This window comes from Pieris rapae, chromosome 16 (assembly GCF_905147795.1).
Source record: "Pieris rapae chromosome 16, ilPieRapa1.1, whole genome shotgun sequence".
Lineage (NCBI taxonomy): Eukaryota > Metazoa > Arthropoda > Insecta > Lepidoptera > Pieridae > Pieris > Pieris rapae.
In genome coordinates, this window is record NC_059524.1 from 6,636,583 (window position 1) to 6,654,092 (window position 17,510).

The 17,510-nt window shown below is 32.6% G+C and overlaps 2 protein-coding genes across 4 annotated transcripts; one reads left to right on the forward strand and one right to left on the reverse strand.

Annotated features, from left to right (window-relative positions):
- The first annotated feature begins 717 nt into the window (after window positions 1–717).
- LOC110998657 (chitin deacetylase 1) lies at window positions 718–5,511 on the forward strand. Of its 2 annotated transcripts, none has more exons than XM_022267399.2 (5): window positions 718–919; window positions 1,772–1,907; window positions 2,718–2,830; window positions 3,826–3,975; window positions 4,080–5,511. In XM_022267399.2, exons 1-5 carry the CDS (start codon window positions 868–870, stop codon window positions 5,237–5,239), a joined length of 1,611 nt encoding a protein of 536 aa, XP_022123091.1. In that variant the 5' UTR covers window positions 718–867; the 3' UTR covers window positions 5,240–5,511. The 2 variants fall into 2 exon arrangements, with proteins under 2 accessions (XP_022123091.1, XP_022123090.1); XM_022267398.2 differs by lacking the exon at window positions 2,718–2,830 and adding an exon at window positions 2,442–2,572 and having other exon boundaries at window positions 719–919.
- Window positions 5,512–8,004: 2,493 nt separating this feature from the next.
- On the reverse strand, window positions 8,005–17,292 carry LOC110998667 (kinesin-associated protein 3). 2 transcript variants are annotated; one of them, XM_022267418.2, is made up of 13 exons: window positions 17,219–17,292; window positions 16,523–16,694; window positions 16,017–16,255; window positions 15,309–15,873; window positions 15,085–15,185; window positions 14,475–14,714; window positions 13,619–13,793; window positions 13,227–13,363; window positions 12,867–12,957; window positions 11,295–11,413; window positions 10,636–10,780; window positions 9,374–9,443; window positions 8,005–8,991 (listed from the first exon to the last, which is right to left on the reverse strand). In XM_022267418.2, the coding sequence occupies exons 2-13, from the start codon at window positions 16,677–16,679 to the stop codon at window positions 8,886–8,888; spliced, it is 2,145 nt and encodes a 714-aa protein (XP_022123110.2). In that variant the 5' UTR covers window positions 16,680–16,694; window positions 17,219–17,292; the 3' UTR covers window positions 8,005–8,885. The 2 variants fall into 2 exon arrangements, with proteins under 2 accessions (XP_022123110.2, XP_022123109.2); XM_022267417.2 differs by having other exon boundaries at window positions 17,126–17,252.
- Between the last annotated feature and the right edge of the window lie 218 nt (window positions 17,293–17,510).

Genomic DNA, 17,510 nt, shown 5'->3' on the forward strand with positions numbered 1-17,510 from the left:
AAAAAAAATGCATAAGAGGGTCTTAGGAAATCTTCGAATATCAGTGTTAGAATATTGCATGTCGTTGTGAAATAGTTGTTAAATAATTTCTTTACAAAATTGACAAATAACATAATTTTAACTTAAACTTAAACTAGCGGGTACTTATATTTCCTTCGTACTTAAAATTGTTGTAGGTTTTTAGTTCAGAACTTAGTTATTTTACCGTTATCAATAAATAGTTCCACATTAACGTTTTTTTTTAATTTTATTAAAGTATTTTTAATTCTATCAAAGCTTTCAGTAAAAAGTATAAATACGAGAATCAGTTATCTTTTTCATTTGACAATGTTTGATAAGCTCAACGATTAATTTAATACATTTTAACTGAATAAATGAAAACGTTTTCGTTTAAACCGTTTTTTATTTTATATTCTAATTATATATTTATAGAAAAATTCGTTTATTAATTATTAAATAATTTTTACTGAAAGGCAATTTACGAAGGTAGTTACTTGTAGGTAAAACTGCTCGTACATAATTGTAAAGTGGCGCTAATTACGGCTAAATGATTTTTGTAAATCACCACTTAAATGCAACTAGGTATCATTTGCAATTGTTTTATTTTAAATTAAAGATAAATCATTACTAGTCAATTAAATAATGTAATGGTAAATGTCTAATAATGTCATCGTCTGCTTATTAAAAGCTTCGTCAGCGGAATGGAAATTTATACTGTGAGGAGTCAGAGTGCGTAGAGGACGGGTGGAGTTTGTCGGCTGGTATCGACAGCACAGGGTCTGGTTATATAAAGGTGAAGAGGGGCAGCTGGCACCTCTTGCACTTTCTTGCGGAGCGCGACGCAACGGACAGTCACTGCCGAGCACTATGGCTCGCCGCGCGTACCTGTGCCTTGGCGTACTATTACTTGCCTACTCTGGTAAGTACAATATTATTTCTATAATTTATTTTTATAAGTCTTTAAATACAGTTCATTTAAATATTGGACTTAATATAATATTAATATTATACAATTAAAATAGTGAATAAAGACTCCAAAGTATTTTTTCTATTATATTTAAATTGATTTGTGTTTTTTTTAATTATTAATTTAATTGTATATTATTTATACACGTTGGTACTCAAAGGTAGCCAAATAGCGAATAAGGTACCGGTTTTCTACGTGGCCAGCGTTGACCTCGATTTCTTTTTAACATTTTGCCTTTCAATGCCGTCATCGGTTAGCTTTCGGAATACGCAACTCATTCTGGAATAAATATAACGACATATAACGAATTGCTTTTGTAATTAAATTACATTTCATTCGTGTCAGTAAGAAACAACTTGAATATTTCGCCGACTACAGCTTATGATTCATACGAGCTACGGCACCCCACACTAAATTGAAACGGTACTACATTCCTACACATGTGTGGTAATCGTCTTACGTTCGTGTTACTCAACAATTTCTTTCTTGGATAATGTTCAACATTGCCAAAGTATACATAAAAATTAGCTCAACGTTATTAATCGAAAGTCACACGCTCCAATATAATTGTCTACGATTGCAACGTATATATCTAGAAGTTTCGTAGTATCTATTATAATAAGTACCGGAATAATGTGTAACCTATACAAGGGTTTTCGTATGGTGTAACAAAAAGCAATAAGTGGTATTGTTTTATGTAGGTATTTCGAAAGGCAACATTTATCACAGTTCTTTATGTAAACATTTATCATATTTATTTAAGCTTTTCAAGTCATTGAAATAAACTCATTATTTTTGTTGTAGTGTTAGGTGAATCGAGAGTCAAACGTCAAGATGACGATGGTGGTGACGAGGTGAACCCTGAACAGCTCTGTGATGGACGTCCTCCAGACGAATACTTCCGCCTTAGCACAGAAGGAGACTGCCGCGATGTTGTCAGGTAATTTAGAGCTTTTTTATATCTCGTCGATCAAAATCATAATATTTTGTGCATGCAAGGCCAATTCAAAATGTTGATTTATATGCGTCATTAGATATTCAATTCAAGAACCTGATAGTCCAGTGAACGGAGTGGTCAACGTGTCTTGAATATTATTCTCATAATCTATATAATAAGTATTCTCGCTTTATCTACAGTCAAAATTATACAACGTATCTATCTATTACAAGGTTTGAGGTGGAAAAACATCGGAAGTGGTTGGAGGTGCAGTATAAAATTAAAGTTTTTGTACTTTGATTTGTAAGGTTTTTTTTTCATAATAAAATAATAAGTTTTTCATATTGCAAAGTTTATGTATATTTTAGTTCATTTAGGTCCATCAAAGAGCTTCATTGGGGGTTAATGTATAAAGGTGTTTCTTATACACTTCTTTGTTTTGAGTGTAACTAAGAAATATCTTGGCAAACTTAAATGTGGCGACGTATACTAAGCGCCCTAATTTTAAAAAAATGCTGAAAATAAGGCTGTGTACAGGTGCGACAAAGGCGCTGAGAATGGAGTGACCAGACTAGCGTCCGTCAAGTGTCCCGGAGGTCTAGGCTTTGATATCGACCGTCAAACATGTGACTGGAAAACCAATGTTAAGAATTGCGATAAACTAGAAAGTAAGTTCAATTAAATGCGGGAAGTGTGCGAGCGAAGGGCTAACTTCCGTCTCTCCTCAAGAGGAATGTTAACACCGGTTAGCCTTTTGTGCGTCCGCTTCCGCATCCTCCTTACTTTAAATAACTTTATTTCTTATGAATACAGGTGCACTAGGTCAGGTCTTAAACAGATCACTTGCCCCTCCGGACTGGCTTTTGATCTCGGTAAACAGACCTGCGACTGGAAGGGTAAAGTGACCAACTGTGACAAACTTGAGAGTAAGTGGCGACATTATACGCGTGTATCGAGCTTGGGTGAAGGGGCCGCGTCGCACAATACTCGTAGATTTGTTTTGCATGAGGCCCCGGACGAAGGGAAAGGCCCTAAATTGGACCGCCCTTACACAATGGAAACAATTATTTGCATACTTATATACTAATCCTGCTGACTTTGAATTTTATTATTTTTTATATTCTACTGAATACAAAAGAAATAAAAATGTGTTCACAGCTACAAATGGAGAAAAAAGCACCGTATGGTTCAAAAGACGTTGTGTTTCACAAATGTTCACTCATTTCTATCAATCACAATTTCTTTCCATGCTTTTGCTTCAAAAGATACATTCAACTAATACTCTTTTGGTCTTTTACTAAAAATAACTGCACCCTAAACGCAAATCACTTTTAATGTATCATACACTTATCGCTTCTAAAAGATTACTAATCATGCAATAAACACGCTTTGAAGGCTAAAATTCTTATTTTTGGATGGTGTTTGGTTTATGTAAATATTTAATTTATTCAAAATTTTTAAGCCTTCTCGTATCTGTTTTACCGTACATCAAATATATTATAAATCAAGACAAATCAAGATCCATGAACTTTTCTTTAAGTATTTTATAATGGTTTATTGTGTATCTAATTCATTTTCAATCCATAGTCTTTCATTAATACAACACATTGAGGTTTGAATAACGTATCCATTTTAATTTCCTCTCTATTCTATATTATCTATCGTCTCAGCGCTTGTCAAGTGACTAATCGTGTAAACTCATAAACTCTTACTTCTCTTCTTTACAATCAAAATTATTAATGAGTCTTTTCGTTTTAATACTTTCTAAGTAACTTCTCATAATTCACGCTTCATCCCTGAGACTTCGCCTTACTAGCTGACTGACGTCACTAGCAGACTACCAACACAAACACAAACCAGTCCCATACGTCCCACATCAAAACAATCATTAAACAAATTTAACATACTTACATACTTACAGAGCCAAGAAAAGTGCTGCCACTTTTGAAAACAGATGAACCGATCTGCTCCGAAGGCAAGTTGGCCTGTGGCAGTGGGGATTGTATTGAAAAGGAGCTGTTTTGTAACGGAAAATTCGATTGCAAGGACGAATCAGACGAGAATGCTTGCAGTGAGTTTTTTTTTAATTATTTATACCCAGTTTTATATTGTATAAACTTTTATTATTATAAGTGACTGATCTGAATCAAATTATAAAAATACCTAACTTTCCAGCCGTCGATGTAGATCCAAACAGAGCGCCTGACTGTGACCCTAACCAATGTGTTCTTCCTGATTGTTTCTGTTCCGCTGATGGTACTCGCATTCCTGGTGGTCTTGAAGTCAACCAGGTTCCTCAGATGATCACCATCACCTTTAATGGAGCTGTTAACGTAGACAACATCGATCTGTACGAGCAAATCTTTAACGGAAACAGACTAAACCCTAACGGTTGCCAGGTTCGGGGAACATTCTTCGTCTCCCACAAATATAGTAACTACGCTGCCATACAAGAGTTACATCGTAAGGGACATGAAATCGCTGTATTCTCCATCACACACAAAGATGACCCACAATACTGGTCCAGTGGTACCTACGACGACTGGTTGGCTGAGATGGCCGGTGCCCGTCTTATCGTTGAGAGGTTTGCCAACATAACTGACGCTTCCATCATTGGAGTCCGTGCACCTTACTTGCGTGTCGGTGGTAACAAGCAATTCGAAATGATGGCTGACCAATATTTCGTGTACGATGCTTCCATAACAGCCCCTCTTGGCCGTGTTCCAATTTGGCCCTACACTTTGTACTTCCGTATGCCACACAAATGTAACGGTAACGCTCACAACTGTCCGTCAAGGAGCCACCCTGTATGGGAAATGGTAATGAACGAGTTGGACAGACGTGATGACCCTACATTTGACGAGTCCCTTCCAGGTTGTCACGTTGTCGATTCTTGTTCCAACATCCAAACAGGTGACCAATTCGCCCGCCTTCTGCGTCACAACTTCAACCGTCACTACAGTACCAACCGTGCCCCACTAGGTCTTCACTTCCACGCCTCATGGCTTAAATCCAAAAAAGAGTTCAGAGATGAGCTCATCAAATTCATCGAAGAAATGCTTACAAAGAGCGATGTTTATTTCACATCACAAATTCAAGTTATCCAATGGATGCAAAACCCCACTGAAGTGTCTTCACTGCGAGACTTCCAAGAATGGAAAAATGACAAATGCGACGTCAAAGGACAACCCTTCTGTTCTTTACCAAACGCATGCCCCTTGACAACACGAGAATTACCAGGAGAGACCCTTCGTTTGTTTACATGTATGGAGTGTCCCAATAACTACCCATGGATTTTAGATCCTACAGGAGAGGGTTTCAACGTGAAGAAGTGATCTCTTAAGTTAAAAAAAGACTGTACAGATGTAAATAATACTCAGTAATTTTATTGAACACGATGTATAGTGACTTAGGTGGCGAACGGCACTGACCTGAGTAATTATTGTTTTCAATTAATTTTTCGCCTATTTATATGAAATCTTAGTGCCGGTGTTTGAGGAAGGTGGAATCAATGTCTCTCCGCTACAAAGACAAACTTATGTATGTTTCATTAATATAATTTAGGTTGTTACAATTTTATAAATAAATATATATAAAATAAAATTAACCGATATTATTTATTTACCACATTCACCTTCGTCGTTGACCTTGATTATGTTGGAAGTCAACTGACAGCTTTTTTTATTAACTATAAATACATATTATGGTCTCTGTTACTAATATAAGATAAATTTATGAAGCTTTATGATTAATAAATGCTACATTTTGAAAGATCTTTGATGTATAGGAAGTCAAAATTGATGTAGGCTACCAGACTACCTATATGTGATATTTCGACTAAATTACCGCGAAAACCTGAGGGCACACCTTATTTTACAACACAAAGCAAGCAACTGCAAGACAATTTCTTAAAATTTTGATCAGATTTTTTTCTTGTTTCTATAAAAGAATAACAAAATATAGTTAAATTATTTTCTATGACAGAACACGATTACACAATCCATTGATAACAATTCCACTAATTATATGTAAAGTTGTTGCATAAAATTGAGATATATGGTCATTAATCAATCAGCGGGGAAATTGACTAACAGCATTATATTTTCTTGTTTTTGGCCTGACATACTCTTTCTAACGTCTGCTGTACCTACATTTTATTTATTGAAACGCTATTAATAATCACAAAATGTTAAGAATTTATAGTTAAAAAACAATTATAGGTATTGATTCTAACGTATCAGAATACTTTTGGGCAAATAAGTATAGTTTTGACGTAGGTATATTCAGGTATTTTTCTCAGGTTAGACTTCCTGATATACCCTCAACGACAAAAATACACATTTTACGGAATTCTTAAATAGAGAGATATCTTTAATAAGGTATAAAGCACTTAATTGTGTTGAGATAAAATTGAACCGAAATAATTCTAACACATTACTTGCTGCGTAACAAATTCGTACTGCGTGGCACAATTTTATTTTAAATTTACTTTTATAATATTTATTAACGACTTCATTCTTGTAGATATAAGCTCCTTACACATATGAAATTGGCGTTTTGTATTGAAGTAACAAAAAGTAGATTTTTTTAAATAAAAATATTTCTTTTTCCGTTTCTGAAGCATTGGTGCCACGGTGGAAACTCAATACTCGTAAATAACGCGATATTTCATGTTTTCCATTTTATTAATAGAGTGACGCAAAGAAAAAAATAAAACAGGTAAATTAAATGAATCATGGATTTAGAAAAACAAATGCCCAAGTAAATAGCTATAAAAAATTAATTTGGAATTCAAAATCATGTAGGTACATGGGTACATTTGAGGTCTAAGGGGCCAACACGACAAAGTGCAAACCGCCAATTTCATTCGTAAGGACCTAATATATAGGACCTATGGACAATGTAAATAGTCGAGATTACATATAAGACATCCATGTAAGTTAAAAAAAGGCTATATTCATTTAAACCTCATAGTTTAAAATAAGCCTTTATTAAGATATACATTATGGGTTGTATTAAGTTCAACGTCGAATGTGAATTTCGTATATTCATAGTCCTCGTGTTTCCGGCTGTTTCTGTTACAAGCTCATCCTGCTCTCCTTATAAAAAATCTAGCCCATTTTTCCCCCTTCATTTGAGAACTGAGTAAAAGTAAATTTAGAAGCATATTTTTTCTTAATTTCTGGAGTGACTTATTTATTAAGTTACCAGTAACATATCTTGATTTTGTCTATGAATACTACGTCCATAGATGGATGAGAACTTTTTAGAAAAAATATATTAGCGGATTCATAGGTCGAATTGTATATACATAAAAGTATATATACAATTCGACCTATGAATAGACAATTCAAGGCAACGTTAGCCTAGCGCGCTCGGATGCCTAAGGTCATGCGTTCGATCTTAGCTTATGCCAAACTTGAGTGTGTTCATTTAAATGAATTTAAATTCGAATCCTGGGATTCCCCGTATGAGTTAAGAGCGCATGTTTAAAACCTCCAAGGAAAATTCTTGTTTCTATTTGCCTTTATTATTCTGTATAAATGGAAACGTAAGCTAAGTACTGCGCAGGAGTTAGAGCATATTGTAAGACTACAAATCAATTCTGTAGTTTTTTATTTATCTGTTACTAGCTGACCTGGCAAACATCGTTTTGCCATGTACTTATATCATTTATGGTTATTGTGCCTCACTCGACATAGATAGGTATAGTGTGTCGCGGACTTTTTTGTAGATATTTATAAGATCTACAATTACTTAGAACATTTTATGGTTATCTTTAATAGTTTAGGCAGGGTACGAAAAATAAGTAACGTTTTTGGTTGATTTTTTACACCTTGTGTCCGAAAAACCCTAATATCTTACGGAACCCTATTTTTGTTCAAAATTAAATATAGCCTATATTACTCGTAGATAATGTAGCTTTCGAATGGTGAAAGAATTTTTAAAATCGGTCCAATAGTTTATGAGCCTATTCATTACAATCAAACAAACAAAGTTTTCCTCTTTATAATATTAGTCTGTTATAAACGAACAACAAATTCAAATATCTCTTATTGAGTTCTATCACGACTAATGGGATTTCAAAAAATACTAATAGTAATGTTAAACTTTTATTAAATTAGTATACAAATTGCACAGCGTAATACAATACTGGTTGACTGAAAACGGACATAAAATACATTAATCTTGTTTAATATTCGCTACTATTACACGTACAATTTTGAGCTCAATTACGATGGTAACTAGTAATTGTAATAACAATAAAAAAAAAACCAATTTGGTAAACAATATACTAAAATTAAAACTTAAAAAAAATTAATATCACAATTTTTAGGAATTATTAAAAACACTTGTTTTATTATGTGCAAATTTTAATTAATTTCATAATGTTTATTAATGAATTAATATAAAAATGAATGTGTAAGTGGCATTAAAATAGAAAATATTTTTTTAATATAATAGTTGTGTACGTACAGATATTAAAAAGGACAAATCATGCTAAAGATACCGATCTCTACTAATATGATCGTCTATTGCTTTAATTGCGAGTTCTTTTCGAGGTTAAGCAATAATTTTACTATAATTCAACGAATATAAAGGAAATTTAACTAAGAAAAGGGTGATACAAATCGGGTACAAGTTTATGAAGAATTACGATTCACAAAATTTTATAATCACAGTAATGCATGACGTATATGAAAACATAATACTGATAGTTTTCGTAAACTTATTTCCCACCATTATTTGTAAAAGAAATGTCCTATGCTCTATTCTTTATAAATATGTTTTAAGCTTTTTATTATTTTTATATTTTATTTTAATAAAGCAGGTATATTTTTTAATTATATATTAGTTGTATTATTACAAAGGTACAACTACTAGTGGTTCTCAGAGGCCATTTTGTTATTATTTCATTGGTGTTTAGCTAACGATATAATTAATTAGTGAGGTGTAATGTAAGTAGTTAAATAAGCGATTTTACGAAAAAATATTATTTTTCGAAATATGCGCGTCATCGTCCAATGTTTTTCCAGTCATCGAATCAGATAGACCGAGATCGTCAGAATGGCCGTCTTGAGTATTGCTGTCAATAAATCACAAACATTTATTTAAAAACGTAAAAATTTATATGATTAATTTAATACATTTTCACGATCACATACAAAATACGGCAAACTTCCATACTATTAAAGAAATAACTCATAAAATATGACTTTTTCTAAAACATATATAACAATTTCATATATGTATAAACTTAAGCAATTAAATTTATGTTGATTCTATCTGTCCATAAATGCTTCTGAGCACATCACCAATTGAATCACCTAGCATATTAAATTTTATATTCAAAGTTGAACAATACTTTTCAAATATTGTTTTTAAAGGGAAGAATCATTTAACATTTCTTACACATTTCACATCGAATTCTAAAGCTTCGAAGTCCATAAAAATATAAAAAATCTTACCGGCTATTTGCTCTGTTATAGTCATCACCAGAAAAGCTGTCAGTGTCATCGTTCAGAGATGCTTGAGAATCTAAAGCAAAAAATAATAGTGTAATTTATTCTACTAAAATACCACACGTTGATTATATAAATTATCGCGTATTTTAAATAAAACAACTACATTCTTATTTGCATGTATTATTTTTATATAATAGGGGGACCGAGATGCCTGCGAAATAATCATAAATGCCCGTAGCCCTTGTAAGTGGCTGACGTTGTAAGGATATGTATGCTAGGTTAGTAACAGGTGTCATGTTAGTTATTTCGTCTTCATGTTATTTCGTGCCTGGACGAAGCCACAAAACTATGCCTTCTGTATCAATTCAATATATTTTAAACACAACACCTAGTGCTTTAGTCTCTTGCCCTACTTTTTCCGTTTTTGAATATCACCTATAAAAGTAGTCGCTGACCTTATATTAAGTCTCCGATAAATGAGCCTTCAAATAAAACGTTCTAAAGAAAAAAAAACATAAGGAAATCGACTCATTTATATTAAAGTTGTAGAGAGAGTATGTTATATTTATATAATTAAGTTTCAAGGTATTAAAAAATACATGTATTTTTTATAGTACAGGTGGCAAACGATGAAGTATAGTAGCCTTATGTAATGTTAAGTTCCACGTGTGCGACAAAAATAATGTTCAGTTGTTTATTTATTTATTCAGAAGATTTACAGCATAGTACAGAAATAGATGTATATATATGTCCCACAATGTTATACGTATGTCGCATATGCACATTATAAATAAACACACTGGCTTTCAGTGAGACAAATAGTTAACGTTTTCGACGCTGCTTTATTTTAATCAAAATGCTAGCGACTTGATTGAATATCGATCTTTGATTAACAGTCTAGAGATTCAATTAACTCTCTGAATTAACTACTTCACCGCGATATATTATAACATTGTGCGCCAATTAAAAAATTTGACATATACTTTTTCTTAAATAAAAAAAAACATGCCAAATATTTTGGTTGTGCAACAAAAAAGAAAAAACAGAATATAATGTAGTTGTCATTAAAAGGTTACGGAGTACATTCAGTTGTGAAACGACGGATCTCAAGGTGATACAGGTGGAATTAGAGGTTAGTCTGCCTCGAGGTCTGATGATGAACGGTAGATGAAAGGTTAAGAAAAAATTTGAAAATGTTACATTTCTCACTAAAAACATGCATAAACAATAATACGGAATACAACAAGACGGAGTGTGGTAGTTACCTGATGTAGTTAGGCGATGAGTGGTTAAATATTCGGCAGAGAGATAGGGCGGCAGCTCATCCGCTGCATCTCCTGACCCACCCTCCGCTCCCAGCGTCTCCACTACGGAAAGCCATTGCCCATTGTGGCATCGGAATCTTTCCACCTGCAAAGATATAGCAATATTTTTATTAATATTAACGTCACGAAAAATGAGGCGTTTCATTTCTATATGATAAATTAATTTTTTCCTAAGCCTTCAATTTTTTTAAATGTTATTTGTTATATAGCTATTGTGAGTTTTTTTTTTAAATTAATCGTCCAAAATATAATGATATTTTAATCAACCAAGATTTCATGACATGCCCATCAGTCACTACTGATGGGCATGTCATGAAATCTTGGTTGAATGAATTGAATTGAATGAAATCTCGTAAGAATATCGTTTTGATTCAATTATGTATATGTCGCAAGTAAGTAGTTAAATCAAAGAGTTGATTGAATCTCTAGACAGTTAATTAAATATCGATATTCAATCAAGTCACTAACAATGCTCGCGAAATAAATATAGTAATAATATAAAGATAATAGCTTCAACATTTAATCAATGCAATCAGTAATTAACTATAGACGCAATACGTAAATATGTAAAAAGATTTCATGATAAAAGTTAAGATTACCTTAATTCTTGCTGCCCATTCATTTTGCATTTGCGATATAATATCGAGGCAGGAATCGCACATTTTTCGTATTTCGACATTTTTATCTTGCATGAGATCAATTAGGTAGGCTGGCGCTTCTGAAAACATTATACATGAGTCAATAAAACATATCTCGAAATGGCGAAGGCTATTTTCGATTATTTATTATTGTTACTTATATTATTTAAAACTTCGTTGTGGATAAATTAGAAGCCTGTAAACCAGCTACTAAACAACCTAATTAAATATAATATGTATTATTTACGAGATATATTGTGTTTTCATGTCATGGCCAAGTCAGTCTATATCACTACATAGTATAAAACAAAGTCGCTTTCTCTGTCCCTATGTCCCTTTGTATGCTTAAATCTTTGAAACTACGCAACGGATTTTGATGCGGTTTTTTTTAATAGATAGAGTGATTCAAGAGGAAGGTTTATATGTATAATAACATCCATTAAATAGTGGAGAAGTACTGTTATTTTTTAAGGTTTCTAATGTGATGTCGTAAATAATTACATTTTTTCCGCTTACATACGAGTTTTATCAAAACAATGTACCAAGTATTGTACACATTGAAAAGGTCTACAGAAAAGTCCATAATGGTATATGTCTATCTCTTATGGATAACCCACATTTTTATATACAACGTTCACAGATTTTCTGTAGTGTATTTAGTATCAGCATTGCACCCGTGCGAAGCCGGGTCGGGTCGCCAGTACTTATTTAAAACATAAAATATTTTTAAGATATCCATAGGTCAGTTACATAACTTGTCTGGCCATGAACACTGTTACATTAAAACTTTTCTTTTTTTTACTTTTTAATTTGGAACATATATGTACATAGTATTTTAAGAACTTCACGATTGAAGAATAGTACAAAAAGCAAAATGACATAGTGTACGCTCAGGGTACTAAAGGTGCTTAAATAGTCTGAAAGGTAAAATCGTCCTGCGTCAGTGATGGTTAAGTGTCAACATACATTCATCCTGTGAAACCTCTCTAAACCTCACAGTAGTACTTTTTAAAAATATGCCGTGGACTTTCCAGTAGGATTCTTAGTATGATTCACAAGGCACGAACACCTAAACCTGACTTAATACAAAGGTACCAAGCTCTAAACTCAACCTTTAGACTTAAAAATTATGGTCAGTTTTAGAGGACATGGCCTGCTGTTAACGGCATGGCGACGAGTCTTGTTAACAAATCTTTGGAGCAAGCAGTGGCGAAATTTCCCTTGGAAATAGTGCGCAAATACGATACTTGTACAAAAGCCAAAGGCGGCCATTTCGAATAGAATATATTTAGTTTTTGCTGGGACTTTATTAAATACGTATCTATAAATTTGAATAAAATTACATTAATACATTAAAAAAATGGCTGTATTAGATAGTTAATCACGTAATAAATTTAGACTAAAGGTCCCTTAAGTAGCGTTCAGAATCTCAATTACCCAACTTGGCATTACTAGGATCTCACAACTTTTTCTCTAGAAGAACTAAGTTGCGAGAATTAGTTTTTAGAAGTTTTTGATGGGATATAAACTTACCAGTGCTAGTAACAAGGTTTTCTGCTGCGCGAGGATGAGACAACATTTGACGGAACGCGAATACTGTTTGAAGGACGTGCTCGTCGTCCGCCTGTTTAATTAATTATTAAACAAATAAGAAATCCAACAGAAACGTCTAAACTAAAGAACTTACTCTCTCTCTCGTTATCACAGCGTAAACACATTTTTAATAGCGCGATAAAAACAATAAAAAGAAATTAATTAAAATGATTTATTTTTTTATCAGTCTGTGAAACTTCTGGTTAAAATTAAATATCTGTATTTGTCGATCACTGAATCACTTTTATATATTGTATATACATATGAAAAAGATCTCAAACCACAACTACACTATCATACCTGTCGGTGTCGTAAGGCGGTCACGAGCGCGTGACCCCCACCTGCCGCAGCGAGAGCACTCGCGCACCGTTCGTCTGCGGACACAGCGCCCGCTAGTACGACACCGCCCAAAACCATCTCAGCCTCACATTGTTCTCCTAAGTATATAAATACTAATTTCAACAAATTTTCTTTAAATATATAGTTGCTCTTAAAAATTCAACTATGGAAGGACAACTGCAATATATGAGCAAGATTTATGTTATCCACAGTTTAGATTAAGCTGGTCTAAAAGGGTTATTCAAAAAGACTATCTTTTTATTATTTATGATAGTCAAATAGCAAAGCTTTATAGTTTACATTTTTACATGATGTAAGCAATCTAAGAAAACGAAAATCAATCATTAGTATACCTGGATCAAGCACCTTCATGATGTATGGAATCAAGTTATATCTTTCGACCACGGCATACACATCAATATTATTATTCGGGTTAAGAATGTTACTAAGTGTGCCCAAACATTCTATAACAAAATCTTCAGGCGCCTCACCACTTGTTACGGCGCCAGACAGATCGCCTACGAACTCCTGTAACATTTTTTAAAATTATTTCAGTTTTTAATTACGTCTTCTTTCCACTACACTAAACTTTTCGGAAGAGACACGTTCTCATCCATATATATATATCTACTTTTTGTATTAAAATGTATTAGCATTATTTATTTTAAAAGAATACTACAGTTTATGAATTGGTTAGTATGTTAGCTGTTTCCACCTCAAATTAAAGTATATTTAGATTACACAGAAAGCTGTGACGATCCGCGTTGGTATTCTAGGACCCAATAATGATTACCATTTCAATATTGTGGTGTACCCGATTTGATGTAGTTCTTACAATCATAGTATGGCGCTGCCGTTGCAAACTACTTATCGCGAGACACAAAAATATAAAAAAAATCGATGTAATTTTCGCTTTAGATATTACAGAGCAGTATAAACGAATTTAGTTTTGCATAGAAACCCAAATATATGTTATAACGATTTGATTTGTAGTTTTGTATGCAACATTTTTTTGTATTATTGTATTATATATGTATATAATGTAATGAGAGTGTATATTTTCTTTAAAAATAAGCATTATTTATAAAGATAGACATATTATTTTTTCTATATACGCAATTAACACTGTATATCCCTCGATTTATAATAAAATAATATCACAAAACCCGCCATGTTTTTTTTTAAACAAACAATTGATCACAGACTTACAACAAACATCGGCTTATTCACTGCATGGTGTGACAGATTCCTCACAAGTTTCATGAGCATCGCATTTCGATGTCTAAAAGCTCTCGCTAGAAGCTCACGCAATCTTCCCTCGGAGGTCATTTGGTGAGCGGCGCGCTCATTCCAGGCAAGGTTTACACAAAGCGCCAATAGAACGTCAGTGCTACTCGGCCCTTCGGCGCTTGTGTCACTGTTGACGTTTAACAGCAGCATATCTGTCAACTGTTGACAATTGGACTCATATATCGAATATAAACAAAAAAAACTTTGTATTACTTTTCTAGGATAAGTCTAAGGATCCATACTTGACGCTGGCTAATGCACAAACAGTGTTAGAGCCAAAAGGAAAAAAAAAAAAAGTCTAAGGATTGAAAAGTCTAATATTTTAAATAAAAATTCCATTATGTTCTCTAAGAGCCTTCTTACAGTCACAATATCAGATCATCTTTCTACCCTTTGCTTCTGCGCATGTGTTTATGTGTGAAAGATAGATAATATATAAGACTACTATTACTTACTAAGTATTTTTTTAATAATTTTCAGACAATATAAATAATATAGACTTGTGAATAGTATAGAAATATATACATACTAGTTTAACACAGTCCGATTGAGTAAACATGACTTTAACACGGTCATCCATACTTAAATGGTATAATATCTTCATTGCCAATGTTATCTGTTTATCATCACCTGAAATTTTTAATATATATATATATTTATTAAAATTAAATAAATAAATAGCACTGCTCTTCATGTCTAGGATTATGTATGACTTATTATTAATAATCCCAACTTATAAGAATAATTACTTACTTGTAAATTGAATAAACTTAGGCAACATGTTCAACTTAATCATTTTATTTCGCAATTTCGTATCAAAAGTCAAATTAAAAAGTAGTTTTAATGTGACATTGACTAGATCGGCATTAGGTGAATCCAAAAGTGGGGCTAATTTATCTATAATACCTCTATTGGCCATTGAATTTTTATTCTCAATAAAAATCGAAAGTTTTTGCAAGAAGGAAACAATCAGAATCAACAAGTCTATATTTGAATGCCGTTCCATGGCTCCAATAAGTAAGCCAACAATATCTTTCTTATGCATTTTATCTTCGACCTTCACATTATCAGCTATATTTAGAAGCATATAAAATGCAACACGCAGTAACTGTTCTTGTCGCTTTGACAGTGCTTTAAGTTTTCGTTTTAACTGCTCTTCATCAATTTTCGATAAAACATCATCAGTAGCATTGCAAAGGTCTTCATGATAGCTTGATACTAATGTTCGAGACTTCTGAAGGTTTACATCGGCAACTGCCCATGTGCCTGACTTTGGGCGCCTCTTTGGTTCTGGTATACGACTTTTTGGCAGTTCATTCTGAAACAAAATAAACTTAAAATGAAGGCTTTTATGTAGTAAGAAGAGAATGGGTTGGCCTACTTCTAGAACTGGATGAATTTTTAAAACCTATATGATTTCTTTATTTTAACTAATAACACTCATGTTAAATTAAGAATTACCTTATCAGGAGTAAGTGCTGTCTTCTTTCCCTCTACTTTTTCTTTCCATTGGTCATACCTTTTCAGCTCATAATCAACTACATCCATACATAATGAGCCAATCTTGTATTGTATAATAACTGAGTGAAATTCAATATATGTTGAGAAACAAAAAAATGTGTAGACAATATTTGTACTCAACTCAATACTTCGTTTCCATTCTTCCCTTAGTACTCTTGATAGAGCACTAAGCAATGCTTCTAAATACAAAAAGGAACTTCAATTAAAATAGATGAGAATATAATCATATATGATATGGACAAACAACTCATAAGAAAATAGGTGAAGGCTAGTATTTAATATTTAGTATACAGTGCCATGAAAAAACTAAAAGTAATTTATTTATATAGAACCTGTCTAGGTATGTTGATACTTTTGGTCAGAGTAACTTAACCCCAATTAAGTTCTTGAAAACTGGCAAATGTATCTTTTAACTACTATTCAATCATATTTTTAAGTAAACCTACCATTTCTAGCTAATTCCACTAGATTTTCAGGATTCCTTGCAAGTTGTAAGATTAAAGCAGATCCTTTGATTTTTTCAGGAATATCATCATACAATAATTCAACATATTCATCCACATGATGCAATACTGCAACAGGTACACTCTCCACAGGACTCATTGTAAATTTTGGCAGCTGTAACAACATAATATTGTTTGAAATCATGACAAAGTTATATAAGTCACATAATTGTAACAGCATCAAGTAGCATTGGTGTGGTATAATTTTACAGCATTAATGAGAATCAACAAAGAATTTAAACAAAATTAAAAAGTACATTGTACTTTAATAAAACACTAGTGCAAACTTCTGTTGCAGCATTATGAAATATATATATATATATATATATATATATATATATATATATATATATGTATATAATATATAACAAACAACAGCAACCAAGACTGAAAGCAACGATTATTGAAAGAAAAAATCTGACTGGACATGCATCAAATAGAATTAATTTATATAATTTAAACCAGCTGTTGGGACTTGAAAGCAAATAACACAATGTTTGCTGAAATGTTTTTTTGGGCAAACGCGTTGTATATTATTTGGTATACCTATCACATTTGAACTCTTTTAATCATTAAAAATTCCAATTCTTAAGTAAATGGGATTTAAATATCTATGAAATATAGTTACTTATATGGTACCTATGTAATAATTGAACTGCGAGGAAAAACAATCAATAAAAATAATTGAAATTACAGGCTCCACAGAATCATTATAAATTATTGCACAGAATATATATATATATATATATATACAATAACATCCAACAAAAGTTAAGTTAAACCCTACAAAGTACAAAGACTCAGTTTTGTTCGTTTTATTTAAAGAGGCGGTAGACATAGGCCTTAATGTTCCTTTTCGTATAACTATCGCTATTTAAAAAGTCTGCCACATGAGCAAATCATATAAATATTTTGCTCGCTAGCTCCTTAA